Below are 17,107 nucleotides of genomic sequence, written 5' to 3' on the forward strand. Positions count from 1 at the left end.
ATGTACAGTCATACAGTAGCTTAAGGAAGAGAGAAAGAGATTTCAGAGAGAGAGCAGAGAGGAAGAAGCATGATGTCTCCCCCTCTTGGACAGTACTGAGAGGCACAACACATATTAAAGGGACAGTCCACCCAAAAATAAAACTTTGACTTGCCCTCATGTTGTTTCAAACGTGTATGAATTTCTTTCTTCTGCTAAAAATAAAGAAAGATGGTAACCAAACACTTTCAGTTCCCATTGACTTCCATTGTATTTTTAGTCCGTACAATGGATGTCAATGGGAACCAAAGCTGTTTTGCTTACCAACATTTTTCAAATTATATTTTTTTGTGTTCAGCAGAAAAAAGAAACTCATACAGGTTTTGAATAACATCAGGGTGAGCAATTGATGATGGAATTTGCATGTTTGGGTGGTCTATCTCCTTAGTCTTATTAATTTGACGTATTTTACTTGTGTGAGTGAGAATGTGTTGATGACCCAAACATCATCCTCCTCTGTTTTTCCTCACCAGTCCTTACAGCATATTTTTGTCCTCTTAACCCTGATTTCCATCTCTATTTTCCTCTCATTGTTTTTCCTCTTCTTCTTACCTTTCTTTTTCTATGTTGCTTCTTGCTCCAGACATTTGATTTAAACCCAGATGACATAGATTTAGAGAACGAGCCTTGGTTTAAATTCTTTTCTGAGTTGGAGTTTGGACGGCCGGTAAGTTGAGAGAGAGTGCGGCAGGTTGGCATGCTGTAGGCTGTAATCTTTTTGTCCGGTAAACACATGCTGTTGTGTAATGACAAGCATCTGTTTGTGTGTGTGTGTGTGTGTGTGTGTGTGTGTGTGTGTGTGTGTGTGTGTGTGTGTGTGTGTGTGTGTGTGTGTGTGTGTGTGTGTGGGTGTGTGTAGTTTTAGGATTCAAGTTCTGACTTGTTCAGAACTTGGGGTAATTTGCACGCTGAAAACAGAAATATGACATTTAACATCACCACAATAACAATTTGCACAACAATAATGTTAGAGGCAGTGGGTGAGGCATTAGACACATAAGATCCCAAGGCTAATATTTCAAGTAAACAATCATGCACTGTTTTCAAAATACTCACCGAAAGAGCAAGTATTATGGGGTACAGTGTTGTCTTTAGAAGAATAGCAGTGGTTTTTAATAAGTTTTACCTTTTAGTGTGTAACACTGTGTTTTTGCTTTGGCTCTGTTTGCAGTATCATACACCCGCTCTTATAGCTGCAGAACCTGTGCAGAAAACACTATTAAGTCAAGTTGAACTCTTTTTATTAAAAAAGAAAAGATGTTGGATAATAAAGTGGTCCTGTTTTGATATTTAATCTAAACACCAACATATAAACTTTTAATTTTTCAAGCTGAATAATTTCACTTCAAGAAGTTCTAAATGCTGAAACAATAGAAAAACTGCACAGAATAATAAAAAGAAAAATAATAAAATAAAAAATCTTACCCACCCCAAACTTGAATAGTACAGAAATTGATAATTAGATAAAAAATAAAAAAAAAAAAATAAGTGATTCATAGGGAGGCAGTAAAATTTAAAAAAAGTACAAAAATGCTTCCTTTAGCATTTAGCATTATATTATTAGCATTTAGCATTGTGTTCAATATATTTACATTAAAAAAATATCTTAATAACACCAGACTATATGAAACTTGTATAGGCACTTAATTTAAAGTAGATAAAGAACACAAGAACACTCACTTAGATTCTGTGTAAGGTAGGTGAAGCATGTGTGGGCACTTGTGTAGTCGATTACTCTCAACACACTAAGGTTCACTAGTATTCACCCTTCGCTTGTGTGTACACTGTGTGTGTTTTATGTGATCTCTGTTTCTCCATGCCCTAACATTGTCACTTTCTCCACATATGTCTTTTTCCCCATGATGCACCTGCTTCTCCACCTCATCTTCACCTCTTCACCTCTATGCTGTTCGTTCCTTCGGGTGGCGTGCATCCAGCCTCCTAAAAAGAGGTTGGATTATAATCCTGACTACTCCACACATGCTGTGGCACAGGTAAATCTACCTTCCTGTCCATCCATCCATGCTTCCTTTGCTGGTGTTTGCTCATCTTGCAATTTGCTGTTCTGCTTTTCACTTATCATCTACTATCTCCGTCTTTCTCTTTTCCTTTCAGTTTTCCTCCTCTCCCATAATTTATTTTCCAGACGGCGAATGGAAAACATTTTGACCCACACACTGTTAAAAATGATTTGAGAATGTTTTACAAGTAAATACTATTTGTGCAGTGGTTGTAATTCAAAATTTCATGTGTTACTTGTCTTTTCTTTGTAATTAGTTATTTATGAGCCATGTAAACTATACAAACACCCTTTTCAAAAAAACAAATACAAAACGAAATGTTAAACAATTAGTTCACATGAGAAAAGTCACTTCATTTGGGGCTTTCCTAGAGTGTCAGATGAATATATTACTGAAAATTATAACAAAATATTGAATGCCCACATATGCCTTTAGTGCTTTTTGTAACTGCTTTTTTTTAATTGTTCAGATTGTTCTTTTGTATGTTTTATTTTACTGTCAGGTTTTATTTCTCTGCTATTTGTTTTTCATCCTAAAGGGATAATTCATCCAAAAATGAAAAGTCTTTCATTATTTACTCACCCTCATGCCGTTCCAAACCTGTATGATTTCCCGTCTTTCTAACAAAACATAAAAGAAGGTTTTCTAAAGAAGGTTGATATCCAAACCTGTTTGTCTTCATTTTGGCTTCCATTGTATGAACACCGAGACATTTCTGAGAATATCCTAAATTATGTTCCACATATGAAAGAAAATCATACAGGTTTGGAATGAAATGATGGTAAGTAAATTATGACTTTGATGATTTTCATCATTTCAGTTTTTCTGTTACAGTTTCAATTAATGTGTTCATGTGCATGTTTTGAGTTTTCTTTTTTTTTTATTCTAGATTTGTTATTTTAAAATATGCTACTGAATACTGAACTGCATTTTCTTCTGTGCTTGCTATCTGAGCAATGCTGTGGTGTCAGTAATCGCCTTGCTATCTGACCTAGGTTCAGCATTGGGGTGTTAAAAATGCTGTGTTGTCAGTAATCGCTTTTCTTTCTTGTCCCTGATCCAAGTCGAATGAATAAGCCAAAATGAACACCAGAGACTGCTGTATTGTGCTCAGATTTGTTGTAATTCACCCCAGGCTGTGTCAAAGGAAAGGAGGCGTGGCGATCTTGGACAACATAATAGACACGGCTTCTTGTGACCTAGTGCCACGTGCAGCTTTTCTGGATCTGTACTGTTTTGTTCGCTGGCTTTTGTTGGGGTCTGCTTACTTTGGGGCCCTGGCCCTTTTTTATTCTCGCAGGAGGTCAAAGTTCATTTTCATAATCCTTCAAGGTGGGATTGAGAGATATGGAACCCTTGGTCAGGGCTGCGCATGCGGGGGGGGGGGGGAAGGTTTTGATTGTGGCGCGGCACGGGAGTGTTACACGTCTTTGTTCCCATGGTTCTCACTCTTCTCTTTTGTTGTCTGCTCTCTTTCAGTCATCCCTCTATCTCTCGCCCTCCGAACGACCTGATGCACCTTCGAGGTAAGCTCCCCTTTCACTCTTATACCAGCTTTTCTCATTCAGGCTCTTTAATTTTCTCAGAGAGATGCCTATTTGATATCCATTGGAGGACAGAACCTGAGCATCCTCAGTCTAATTTTAATTTATGCATGTTTTAAAAGCTCTGCCACTGTTTATTTTTGTCACTGTGCATGTATATATGAATTTGACATCCCATACTGAGTATTAAGCGTTGTATGTACCTCCTACTCCTCTCTGATCATCTTCAGCTGAGTGCCACTTGCTGTTCATATGGAATCTATAGAGTACAGGATATGAGAAACCATATTCAGGACTATTTAATGTGTAGAAGACCCTGCAATCAGAGTGTCTTGGTCAGTATATGTACCAGAGTATATTGTCCGCTAGCTGAGCCATTGTGGGTGCTGTTTCCAATTTTCAAAATAAACCATAAATGGTTTATTTTTATTGTACACTGTTATTTTACAAAAGCATTAAAATTTCACAGCTATTTCCTTAATTGTGTATTTTTAGGCCTAAAATAATGTTAAAGAAATTATTTTGTTTGCACATATAATAGGTTAAAGTTTAATAATATTCAGTAAGCAATATTATTAAGTTGATAATAATGTTTTGCTTTGGTTACTTTATTATTTTTGGGGATTCTTAATTCTGCAAGTGACTACAGGAAAAGGCGAAAGTCGGAACCATCTGTCACTCAAGCCAACACAGGAAGTGAGCAGAATGCCAGTCAAGTATTTTCCCGCCCACCGGACTCCAATAAAGCACAAACACTGAAGAAGCCCACCATACGTTCCTCCCCCTCCTCACCATCCAGACCCAAAGGTAATTTCAGACACAGTCACACAACTACAAATGCGAACAGAAGGTGTTAGACTGATCAAATGTTGCTGAAGACGTTTCGATTATGCATCGATGCCTAATGGCATATTACATTAGTACAGCATTATTTTGTGCAGTGAATTTTTTCTGTTACCATTCTATCTGTATGTTTTGTTTGATTTGTCCCAGCAACGAAACAGCTCACTTCTCTTGTTCCGTCATTAGATGGTCACATTTGTGGTTAGACTTACTCCTAGCAAAATGTTACAATTTTTGTATAAGATCTTAATTATGTGAGTCTGCATGTTGTCCCCTTTCTGTTATAAATTTACTGACACATTCTGACTTCCTGTCACTTTTACTGATACCTGTTTTCTCTCGCTTTGTCATTTTCTGTCAGCTGAGCTCACTAACCAGCTTTCTTGTCTCCTCTTTGTCATGCTGCGTTGGATGTTATTTTAATTCACAGCTGGAGACGCTAGTGAGTCACTCTCCTCCTGTATGAGCTCTCCAGGTATGGAGCGCCCTTCCTCTCGTCTCTCCTCAGACTCCCTCACTATCTCCACACCAACCTGGCGCGGCTCCAAGCGCACCATCTGCTTCAAGAACGGTTGGCAGACCGGCCGACATGAAGCTGCAGAGACTTGGAGTAGTGTTGACGATGAATCTGTCATGACTCCGTCATCACCACGGCTCAAATCACGCAGCTGTGATGATTTGTTGTCTGATGGACATTGTGCTAGTAATGATGGGCGAGCGTCCACTTCTGTGACTACCACTCGCTCTGAAAGTGCAGGTTCATTGCTCGATGAAGAAGCTCCACAGACGCCTCAAGTAAAAAGCCTTACCTCATCTCCCAGGGGGCGCCGTCATCACCGGCGTAAGATGCCACATGATACTCCAGGTTTCCTTCAGCTCTACAAGAAAATGCACCACATAGATCGTGAACAGCTGTTGCCCTCAGAGGTGATTCGTTCTGTACGTGCACGGATCCTCGAGCTGGAACGGCTACAGCAGCAACAGAGGCACAACCTCCATGGTTGGGCACCTTTCGGTATTGAGGTACCTCAACACATGGTCCCAAACCTTATATCAGAATATGAACAGCTCATCCAGAAATCAAAGTCAATGCCAGACCTCGGTGACGAAAATGCTCCTTCGGGCACCACCACACCAGGGTCCTCAAGGGCCAGCAGCTGTCCCAAACGACGCTTTTCTGTGGAATCACTTTTAGAGGAAGAGGATCCTCCAGAAAGGGCTCGAAGTCCCCCTGAGGGACACCCAAAACCAGGACCAGACAGCAGTAGCCTGGTGCCAACTCATGGGAAGAACCAGAGGCATCAAGACTACTCGGACAGCGAGCAGGACGCCTGTGCCTCCGAAATGAGCGACATCCACATAGAAGGATCTTCACTGTGTAGCGAAAGCGACCTGGATCATTGCTCTTTTACCTCATCAGAGAGCTTCTACGGTTCTGGGCAACATCACCATCATGGACACCATCACCATAGACACCGTTACCATCGCCACCATCATGTGCACCAGAGTGTCGGTCAGAGTCAAGGTTACCAACACCGCCACCTCATCAGCTCATGTAAGGGTCGCTGTCCAGCATCCTATACTCGATTCACCACCATGCTAAAACATGAGCGACAACAAGAAAGGGCTCGGCAGGAGTCCCACCCTGCCTCTACGTCTCCACAAGCCCAGCAGTCACCCAGTGAGACAGGCCTTTCCAAACTGGCCTTCCTGGTCAGCCCTGTGCCTTTCCGCCGGAAACCAGGCTCCCCGCCGACCCAACAACGACATTGCAGAAGCGGTCGGCCGAAATCCAAAACTGCAATTTATGAGGCTTTAGATGCCGCTTTGCAGGACATTTATGACCACATAAGGGCTGAAAAGGGGCAGGGATCAGCAAGGATGCCAGATGATAGCATATTGCGGCGGTTATTGGAGGAGTTGATACCAGACGTGCCCAAGCGTAGCTCCTCCTTGCGGGCTCAGAGAGGGTCCGGCTCCCCCTCCTTGCCCCACGTCCACCAGCCTTATCATGGAGCCCACCAATGTGCCTCCTACCAGCAGCTACACCACCATACAGACGCCTCCAACAACAACCAGCATAATGCTAATGCTAATGTGCACTCCTATTCAGGTGCAGCTACATTAGTTCTCTAATGTTTTTGTTTGGTTTCGTATCGTTTTTGCTAAATCCTCATGTCATTACCTCAAACGTTCCCTAGCGAAAACATGCAAGGGCTTTCACTTCTTTTCCAGCTAATCAGAATGCTTTATTAGCATGGCACCTAGTGTCCTACTTGAATGAATTAGATCTTTATATTAGGAGATCTTCCTATTTAGAGTCCTGTATTCATATTTTTTACTTTATAGAGCTTAGAGTTAGCTTTAATGCAAACACAAAAACTCTAATTATGAGTACATGGGAGATGTTTATCTTTATGCCAGTTTCATCACTGCATTCCATGCTGTTTAAGTGCAATGATTCAAGTGGAAAAGAAGTATTAGCGGTCCATGTTGCAATTATTGTCCGTGTGTTATTAATGCATGATGTGTTTTACTGAGCTGAATTTATCCTTTTGATTTTGTGCCCTTGCCCTTGCCATTGTTTTTGTTATTTATTTTTTATTTGCTGATGTATGAAATACTGTTATAAAGCCACTTATTTGCTTTCTTTTTATGTATTTTGAATGTTACTTTTTATTAAATACAGTGTGTGTGTATATATATATATATATATATATATATATATATATAAATATATTGGGACCTTTTTATGTCATACTGTGTATATCCGGATCATCCATTATTTTGTGTTTGACCTGAAATTTGAAATAAATATTTGTAAATTTTTTAATTGTCTCATTTTTCTTTTGACACCAGCGAAATGCATGTGGTGCCACCATGAACACAAGTACTTTCTTTCTGTTGACAGTGTGTGTTTCCACAGATCAGGGTTCTGATACAGGACGTCTCACACCACAAAGCAGAAGACCAACGCCAGAAAGAGAGGTAGAAATGCTGCCTTGCTCATATCTATTTTTACATGAACTACTTTTTATTTAATTAGAACAATGTTTTGAAGCCTGCAGGGGGGGAAATCATTGATTAGTGAATAAGTGTAAGGCGATCTTAAATCCTGAATCCTTATTCCGCTCTGCTATAAATCCCATGACCTTGTAGCCTTCATTTCAGTTAAGGTCTCAGAATATTTGGCTTAGCTGTGCTTATGTAGGATAGCTGATGGTGTTTTTGCTTGCTTTGTAGGTCTCCTCTAAGCAGATGACCTATCTTATATTGTCTTCTCTCCTCCATCAGAAACAGTCTGCCAGGGCTATTTATGATTTTAAAGCTCAGTCTGCCAAGTGAGTATATATAAAACTCTGAGAGATTCTGTCTGGCGCATGCTAATATCACAGCATCTCACTGAATTTGAATCTGTAAGGTGCTGTGTCAGCTTTTTGTTTGTGAAAGTGTTTAATTTTACTCTTGTCTAGCCATTCAAAGGTTTTTTTTTTTTTCATTGTTTTGAATTTTCTTATTTTGCAGTTTTTTCTCTTGTGCAACTCCATATTAACTTGCTTTAAGTCAAACTGGTCTCTGCATCAGCAATTGAGCTGTGAGCTGACGTTGCATGAATGTGTCAGCTTGCATGAAAAGCCATGCTAATAAAACCATTAAAGAATTTCAAGGCCCATGAATTTCAGCCTGAAATTTGCATATCCCCAAATTCATTGGGTAATACATTAGAAAAATGCATTGTTGTAATTAGCAAATATTTAATAAATAAGTGTTTGCAATGCCTGAAGAAGGCCAAAATGCTCTTATTAAATAAAGATTTAAAAGCTACAACAGTGTATTGGAATATATTATATTATATTATATTATATTATATTATATTATATTATATTATATTATATTATATTATATTTATACTACCCATTTATTTATTTTTATTTATTTATTTATTTATTTTTTGTTATCATCAATTAATCACTGATTGGTTGCATCAGAACAAAAAATAGAAATGTGACTGCTACAGAAGGTAGATTCAGGTTTCACTGATTTGAATGTTCTTTTTGCTATGTATGTAATGCATATGCATTTTTACTGCACGTCGCAGGGAACTCTCTTTTAAGAAAGGTGATGCTGTCAATATCACAAAAAAAATTAAAATAAACTGTAATAAGGGGAAAAAAAAAGACCGAATTGGAATTTTCCCCCATCTCTTATGTCGAGGTCAGTATTAAAATAACCTATTTACTGTAGTTAAACCAAACTCTGACACACTTAATCACATTCCCTCTCTCATTCTCTCTTTCAGAAAGTCGCATCTCCAGAGCGGAGGCAGCCTGTCAGGCCTCCTCCTCCAGCTCAGGCTCGAGAGATGGGAGAGGCCATAGCACGATACAATTTCAATGCAGACACTAACGTGGAGCTTTCTCTTAGAAAGGCAAGTGTAAAGCCCTATATCACATACCATCTCTCCAGCTCTATAATTTGCACTTGTTAACTCACCCCTCCCTGAATCATGTATTTAAAGCATGCATGTTTTTGTTGTTGTAGGGGGAGCGAGTGATCCTTCTAAGGAAGGTGGATCAGAATTGGTATGAAGGAAAGATTCCTGGCTCAAACAAGCAGGGCATTTTCCCTGCATCCTATGTCGATGTGATCAAGGGCTCTCCTTCCAAGAGCCCCAGTCACCAAGGAGACATGCACACATATAAGGCACATAAGGTAAGTCTTTAGCACCAGTTTTAGACCATCACACCAACAAAGTCTGTCCTACAGACCTTATTTAATCCTGTAAGTTTATAAACATTCCTGCTATCTTTTTCCCCTTGCTTATACAATACAGAGCCCTCCCATTTGCAATGTCTTGATTCTGCCACTTGGACACACCTTCAAATGGTCACTAATGAATGGCTGTCCCTCACATCGGGAGTTTCCACCACTTACCCATCTTCCTGTGGCAGTCCAGTCCCACCCACCCCTCCTCCATTACCCAGCAATCTACACTACACAGGCCCCCAGTCCCCTGCTTCACTTGTGCAAAGGTTCACCCAGCCACAAAACCTTTCCCCTTTTGTGGATGCAAAAGAATGCACCCTTTTTCCTAACCAAGGACCAATCACTTCAGAGTCCTCAAATATTTCCCTTTATTCCCATGAACGTCTCTACAGAGAGAAAATGACAGCAATAGATGTACCAGAAACATTAATTCCAGTGAGACAGATCACAGACCATAATCAAGAGCTGTTAATAAAGGAACAAAAGAGTCATGATGGTATAAAGCTCTTAAAAGATATGTATTTAAAGGAGCAAAGCTTGAAACAAAAGTATGACCCATCCAGGCTAATAAATGAACCTGATCCATGTGGCGAGCTTATGTTGATGTTTCTGAAAAAACAGCTCTATAATGAACTTGAATTCAGATTGGGCAATCGATCAAAGAACATGGCTAATCAAGAAGCATTACCTGATAAGCCACTGCCCATCAGTCCAAGCCACAAATCAGAAAATATACTAGATAAACATCATGATATACATAAGAAAAAGGCTGAGGAGCTGCTGTCAGTCATTTTGAATGAGAAAACAGTGTTTGACGGTCCAGTAGCTGCTATTGAGTGGGAGGAACTTCCTGAGTTGTATATAAAGGAAGAGGATGATGAAACAAACAACAGATCAGGCTTGGAGACTGTTTCAAAGAAAGAGGTAGAACATGCAGTGTGAAAGAAGCATGAGAGTCTGGTTGTGTGCAGTGAATTAAAACTCTTAGAACCTTAAATTTAACACATTTTTTTCAGTTCTGAAAAGGTTTATTTTTTTTATATACAAAACATTATTTGCATGTTCAATGACTAAATCAAAGGGCCCATATCAAACATGTTTGTAATTTTTTTCTTTGATGTCCAGATATGTATAATTTATTCAGTTTTTCTGAAACAGAAACAGGTTTTGCTATATATGTGTGTGTGTGTGTGTGTGTGTGTGTGTGTGTGTGTGTGTGTGTGTGTGTGTGTGTGTGTGTGTGTGTGTGTGTTTGTATGTCCAGATCACATTATACCTCAAAAAATGAAAAGTGGGAAAAGGTCTGCTATTAGAAAACAGAAGATCTTTTACATTTGTTTCCAGGGCAATAAAGCATATTTTACCCCTCAAATTCTCTTTACCACAGTGTTTAGTAGAGCCTCATTCTCATTACTGTAAAAAGAAAAATAAGTGAATATCTAAATTTTATAATAATCATAGAATTTGGTGCAGTGCAAATAATTTTTTTTTATAATTTTATTTTTTTAATTATTGTAAAAAATGTTTTTGCTGTATTAGATTACAGTATTATAAGAAGGATTAAAGTCATAATGAGAATCATCAGATTACAATTGACAATACAATTGACAATACTATTTTTTATAAAATATTATTCTTTATTGTGTTTCTGTTGGTTTTGGGGTGAATGTGACCTGGGCATTTCATCCTTCCTGCATTATCCTTGTTATTTTGCTGTAACAGGACGTGGCACGCTTCTGAATATTGAATACTGAATATATACTTAATATGTCAACATTGATGGTTATATGGTAAGATTTCTGAATAGAAATATATATAGTCTAGCTCAATTCAAAAGGTCAAGACAAATCCTATTTACTATGATATGGCCCCTTTAAAGGTGCCATAGTATGCACTGATACAATTGATATGGCTTACTTTGCCTGGAGTCTAGACGTTTGCGCACAAATCGTTGGTATTGATCCCTCTTTCAGAAGCAATCTTTTCACAACTCCAGCGCTGAACTGACCCTCATTTGTGAGGCAGTCAGGTGTGTAAAATGTTAGCACAAACCTATAGGACTTTTCTGTTTTTTTCAGTAACATTTCCTTTGAAAATGAAATCTAACCACCGTGTCCTCAGCGGTCTATGGAGACTCCTATTAATGGCTCTTTGGCACTGACATTGTACCTCCAGCAGCAACAGCAAGTAAACATAAATGGCGGATTGCTGCTTCTCACTCAGGGCTGTTTATATGCTAATAGGGCAGAGAGCATTACAAATGGGCGGGACTTTCCCCAAGTATGACGTCATAGTCTGGAACTGCTCATGTGGAGAGACTGTTTATAATTTTTTGGGATTATAAAACAATGAGTGAGTGGATTTTTACCATTATAGGCTGGTTGTTTTCACACACTGCAGCCACACAACTGTGTTCAATCACCTTCTAAAAATGATTTTTGCATTCTGTGGCACCTTTAAATAGTATTTGTCACACTAGTTGTGTGTGTTATTTTGAGAATAAGGCACAAATTTATAGTTGAACACAGTTTCAGCTCTGTCTTTCTCTTTGCCAGGCTGACTCCTCCTCCATCACTCCATCTCTCCCATTCTCCACCTCCCCCATGACTGATTCCTCCCTTACTCTATCTTCCATTAGTTTCTCTCCTCCACTCATTGAATCATCTGCCTCTGCTGTTCACTCTTCTCCAGCGTCTGCTTTCAGACCTTCTACATGTCCTCCTCCTATTCCTCTTGCTTCATCTCTTCCTTTGGTGCCCTATTCCTCTTCTGTCCTCCAAACCTCAGTTGTTTCTTCCCCTTCAGACTCTCCTCTCCTTCCATTATCTCTCTTCACTCCTCCTCCTTCACCTTCTTTGTCTCCTCCAGACTCCCCAATCCCTCTTCCTCCTCCTCCTTTATCGACTCCCAATATTCCCACTCCTTTGCCTTCTTTATCTCCTAATTATCAATCATCTCGTTCTCCTCCCTCCTCATTTCCACAACCCTTTCTTTCTTCTGTCCTTCCTCAGCTTTCCTCTCCTACTTCCGCTCCTGTTCTTTCAAAGCCCTCCTCCCAGTCTCCTTCTCCTCATATCTTACCAATCCCTCCATCTCCTCCTTCATCTCCTATTCCTTCTTTGCATCCTCATCTTTATTCCTCCTTTCAGCCTCTTTTACCAACTATTCCAGCCTCCCCGTCCTCCTCTCCCTCTCCTCCTCCATCTTCTTCAGAGCACAACCCATCTCCTCCCCGATCTCCTCCACTCCTCACCTCTCCTCCCTCCTCTGTACCCGTAGTCTCCACTCAACCCTCTCCATTCATCCCTCCATCCTCTCCCTCTGTTTCTCCTCTCTCCCCACGTTCACAACCACGATCTCCTAAGATCAAGGTAAAAAAAAAATTACAAAACAGTGGTTTCAGGGTTGATGTGTGGTGCATGTACATGTGCATCCGTAATGTTTTCAACATTAAACAAACATTAAAATTCAGATAATGTGTGGATATGAACCTTGAATGGGGGGGGGGGGCACAAAGGCTTGTGATGCAATAGAAACATATTAATTTGACACAAATGACAAGAGTTAGAAGTAATGTATCAAAGGGCTAGTTCACGCCAAAATGAAAACTTTATTTATACACCCTCATATTGTTCCAAACACAAAGTAGAAATATCAAACAGCTCTTGTCACACAGATCATGCTGACCAGAGGAGCTTAGCTGGATCATATACACATATTTATATATTTATAAATTATTTTAATAGTTAAAATCACTTGCAGCATTTACAATTAGCAATTATATCAGCAATTTGGTAGTAATCAGTCATAACATACAGTAAACAATTACTGATTTATTGGTATCAGACAGAATTTTAATATCTGTTCATCCCTGCTTTTTCTCTCCTTATTATATCTTAACAGCTTGTGGTTACTGAAAAAAAGATATACAAGTTTTTAGATTCCCCATTCCATCATTTTAAAAATGGCGTGTATCAACAGTGTGAGTGAGAAGGGTGTTTTTTATGTATAACTATATTTCTTGTTGGACTGTACTTATATATTACTAATAATTCAAGACTCTGGAATGACTAAACTGAAATGATAATTAACAATTATTTGTGCCATTAAGACCAATAATGGGGTTGTGAATAACTAAGATGGAGTTTGTAAGAGAATGCTGATCTCTCATTGCATTTGAATTCTTGCAGACAGTTTATAGGCAGGAAGTGGTGGTTGAGGGTAAGCCACCACGTAGCCCCATTTCCACCAGGAGGCGCTGTTTATCTCCCTGTTTATCACCCAGTAGAGCACGAAGGGTAGGATGGAGTGTGCTGTGACACTAGCAGCAGTGCAGACTGGGAAATGAAGTCCTTTCTAATCCCTTTTATAGTTCTCTGGTCGCATCATGGGTGGATTTCCTCTCTGTGTGTGTTGTAACACAACAGGTCTTCTCTAAGCTCTGTGATGATGATGAACACTCACAGACTGACATCCTGTGTCTGGATTTGGCATGATATTCTGACACCTTGAAGTGTTACATGTACATTATACTGACACTTTCCTCTCTCTTTCTTTCAGAAAATGATGCAGGATTCTCAGCATTCAGGTGGTGAGCCGTAAGTACACTTTTTGATTTTTAGACATTGTGTTATTTCGTCTATTTAATGTCCGACCACAAAGAGCACGTTTTAAAAACACAATTTTAATTTTACGTTAGCTTCCAAGCTGTGTACAACTATGTGCCTCGTAATGAGGATGAGCTGGAGCTGAAGGAGGGGGATGTTATTGATGTCATTGAGAAATGTGACGATGGCTGGTTTGTGGGTAAGTCTTTTATAAAGCTGCTACAGCACCTCTGCAAATGTTTTTATTTTTATTTATTGTTTTACGAAATTTACTTGTAGAGTACTCAGTAAGAATTAATAAATTAAGGTCTATTTAAAATAAATACTATTCTTTTGAACTTTCTGTTCATTATAGAATCCTGAAAAATGCATCATTTTCCACAAGAGTATTAAGCAGCGCAAATGTTTTTGATATTGATGATAAAAAGAAGTATCAGCATATTAGAATGATCACAGGTATAAATAAAATTCTAAAATATTTTTATTTATATTTAGATATTTTAAATTGTAATAATTACAGTATTACAGATTTTACTGTATTTTTGATAAAAATATACTTATATATATATTTAAACATCTTGCTGAACCCAGTCCCAGTCTTTTGAATTTTAGTGTATGTTTTACATATAAAAAATTATAGTGAATAATACTGTTCTTTCCAAATAGATGCATGCATGATTAAAGTTATTTTGTTTTAACTGCACCGCTTGGCCAGTAGGCAATTATACAGACATCATGATACAAAAATATTTGATCACATAATTCGATTGACCAATCAGAATAACGTATCCCAAAGTGGCATGTAAATATAATAATGTACATTGTACATTATGTTGTCATCTTTTATGCATTATACCTTGTAAACATGTTTGTTAAATAAAAGTAATTGAATTGTATTGCTGATAATCGTCTTTGTTTTCAGGTACCTCTCAGAGAACCAGGTTATTTGGAACGTTTCCAGGAAACTATGTTAAACCGCTTTAACAAAGAGGAAACAATGGCACAAATACGGCCACTCCAGTGCCTACTGTGTAGGGCCAATGAGGCACCTCACCTTTGAGAATGTGTGTGTGTGTCCATATGTGTGAGTGTGTTCACAAACACAACAGTTTTAGCTCTGCCATGTCCGCACAGAGAAACCACTGAAGTTTATTTCACTTTGAGCACTTTGTTTTTGTGCCATCACAGTCTCCTTGCTGTTCCTTCATCTGCTATTCTGTCAACAGCACATTCATCAGTGTTTTTTCCTTTTATTTTGACTCAGAGTTAGTACAGTGAGGATTCAAGCAGCAATGGTATTGAGTGAGGTCAGTAGATCAGTATAAATGATACCGAGAAGAAACCTCAGGCATCAGTGTTGACCTGTGTGTGTGTGTGTATTATCTGTGTGTTGTGTAATAAACAGTGCAAGGTTAATAGCAATAGAGACCATTGGTTATAGAGGAGGATAGATATTTTCATTAAAATGAGCTAAACGTGATCGCATGGACAATTATGAAATTGCTCATTCCCCTTGTGTGTGGCCAAAATAAACAACTGATAGGAACAGACGTGTTTTAACCATTAATTGTATAGGTAACAATACTTCTGCCAATTACAAAATAACTATCATGGAGCAATTTTGCTATTGTCTAAGTGGCAATCATTCGTATAGGATACTGATCGTATGATTATCAGTGCATTGTGGGTATTTGTATAAGTAGTCTTTAAAAAGAAAGTGCATTGACATTCTGGAAAGGAGAGATGCTTATATTGAATTTGGTAACAAATATTTGATTAATGAACATTTTTCTAATGTTTACTTGAGAATTTTTTGAACGGACTGAGTTTTAGAATTGTGAGTGAATCACCTGATTTTAATACAGTATAAAAATATGTAAATTAAGATTCAATCATTGCTTGTTTTAGTAATGAATGGCAACAATGTTTAAAGGTGAGCCTGTTATGATGTTTAATTGTTTTATTTGTTAACCTAAATTAATTTATCTAAAGAATTATTTTCTCCTTTTTTTGTGAAAGTTTGATCTCTAATATAAAACATTAATGATGCAATTTATCTGCCATGTTTCTCATGAATTTCACTCTTTTAAAATTGCATCATAAAATGCAATAGAGAGAGCTGTTGGTCTTTGATGAATGTTTGTATGCTTGTCTGGCGTTCAAAATGCTTTCGTTTCTGAAGGATTTGTTTATCAGTATTTTCTGTATCACTTGCTGTGTTCTCATCTGAAAGCATATTTTGCTTGTGTTGCATCAGCTTTTACAAGTACGTATATTCAGTATATGAAAAAGGGTGTCTATGAATTTCACAGACAGCAGAGCAATCTTAAAGCACCTTAAACATTTATTAATTCTATTATTATTATTTTAATTTTTTTTCAAGGTTGAAGTCTGTAAGATTGTCAGTAATGAAATATTGTTGCATTTCGTTGCTTCATATGCAGAGAGCTATGAGGGAACATTTTTGTTGATTTCAGCACAGCCAGTGGTTTGAGTTTGGGGAGGGGCTTTCTGTTTGGCTGACCAATGGCAGACCTGTCTGAAAATAATTGCAATTATGTTTAATATGCAGAAATGACACACTTCAGCTTTAAATATTCTAATCACACGGTTTGCATTTTCCAGCTTTTGTATTGTACTGTACATGAGTTTCACTTATATTTTAAAGCCCTTCCTTTCTCACTTTTGGTTTCTTTTATCTATCTATTTTTTTTTCTTTTTTTTTAATCCTTTGTATTTCATCCCATGTGCCAAATTTATTTGACAACTTTGGTGCAAAAACAGAAAGAAAATGTATGCAAAAACAGGCAAAGAACATTTTGGGGACTAATAAAGGACTTCTTTCAGCACAGAATGGAGACAAACTGGAGTCAGGAGATATTTTGTCACTGTTTGCAAACTACTCTGCTCTACTAAAGACAGTGGATTGGAGGATATTTTTGCCTTTTTCCTTATAGCCTTTTGACTGAATAACATATAGTGTTATTTGACGTGTGTGCTTGATGAGCTGGTGAGCTTGAGAGAATCTAGTTTAACCTGCTCACTTTCAAATAAAGCTTTTTTTTTTCCTCTTCCCCATTCTCTCTTTTTCTGTCTCTCTCCCTGTCTCTGCTCTTTTGTTTTGTTTCGTACCCAACAAATTTCTGCTCAGTAATTTGAGCCTCTCTGTTTACCTGTTGCCTCCGGTTTTGATATTTGAATACTGGTATTGTAATTTTTATATTCACTGCAAGTATTTTGCTACCCTTTTAGTTTTTTCTTTGCTCCTAAAAAGAGAGAGAGAGAA

The 17,107-nt window shown here is 38.2% G+C and overlaps 1 protein-coding gene across 1 annotated transcript in view; it reads left to right on the forward strand.

Moving 5' to 3' along the window:
* LOC109057876 (sorbin and SH3 domain-containing protein 2-like) overlaps positions 1 to 16,894 on the forward strand; it is a 49,624-nt gene extending 32,730 nt beyond the window's left edge. The window contains 14 exon segments of the mRNA XM_042766501.1: positions 623 to 706; positions 1,977 to 2,033; positions 3,540 to 3,586; positions 4,245 to 4,411; positions 4,878 to 6,560; positions 7,374 to 7,435; positions 7,742 to 7,788; positions 8,547 to 8,643; positions 8,645 to 8,662; positions 8,748 to 8,876; positions 8,990 to 9,160; positions 13,775 to 13,812; positions 13,914 to 14,020; positions 14,744 to 16,894. Of these exon segments, the coding sequence (XP_042622435.1) occupies positions 623 to 706; positions 1,977 to 2,033; positions 3,540 to 3,586; positions 4,245 to 4,411; positions 4,878 to 6,560; positions 7,374 to 7,435; positions 7,742 to 7,788; positions 8,547 to 8,643; positions 8,645 to 8,662; positions 8,748 to 8,876; positions 8,990 to 9,160; positions 13,775 to 13,812; positions 13,914 to 14,020; positions 14,744 to 14,805 (2,769 nt within the window). The 3' untranslated portion in view covers positions 14,806 to 16,894.
* Positions 16,895 to 17,107: the final 213 nt, after the last annotated feature.

The sequence above is a fragment of the Cyprinus carpio genome, chromosome A1 (genome assembly GCF_018340385.1).
Source record: "Cyprinus carpio isolate SPL01 chromosome A1, ASM1834038v1, whole genome shotgun sequence".
In the NCBI taxonomy this organism is placed as follows: domain Eukaryota; kingdom Metazoa; phylum Chordata; class Actinopteri; order Cypriniformes; family Cyprinidae; genus Cyprinus; species Cyprinus carpio.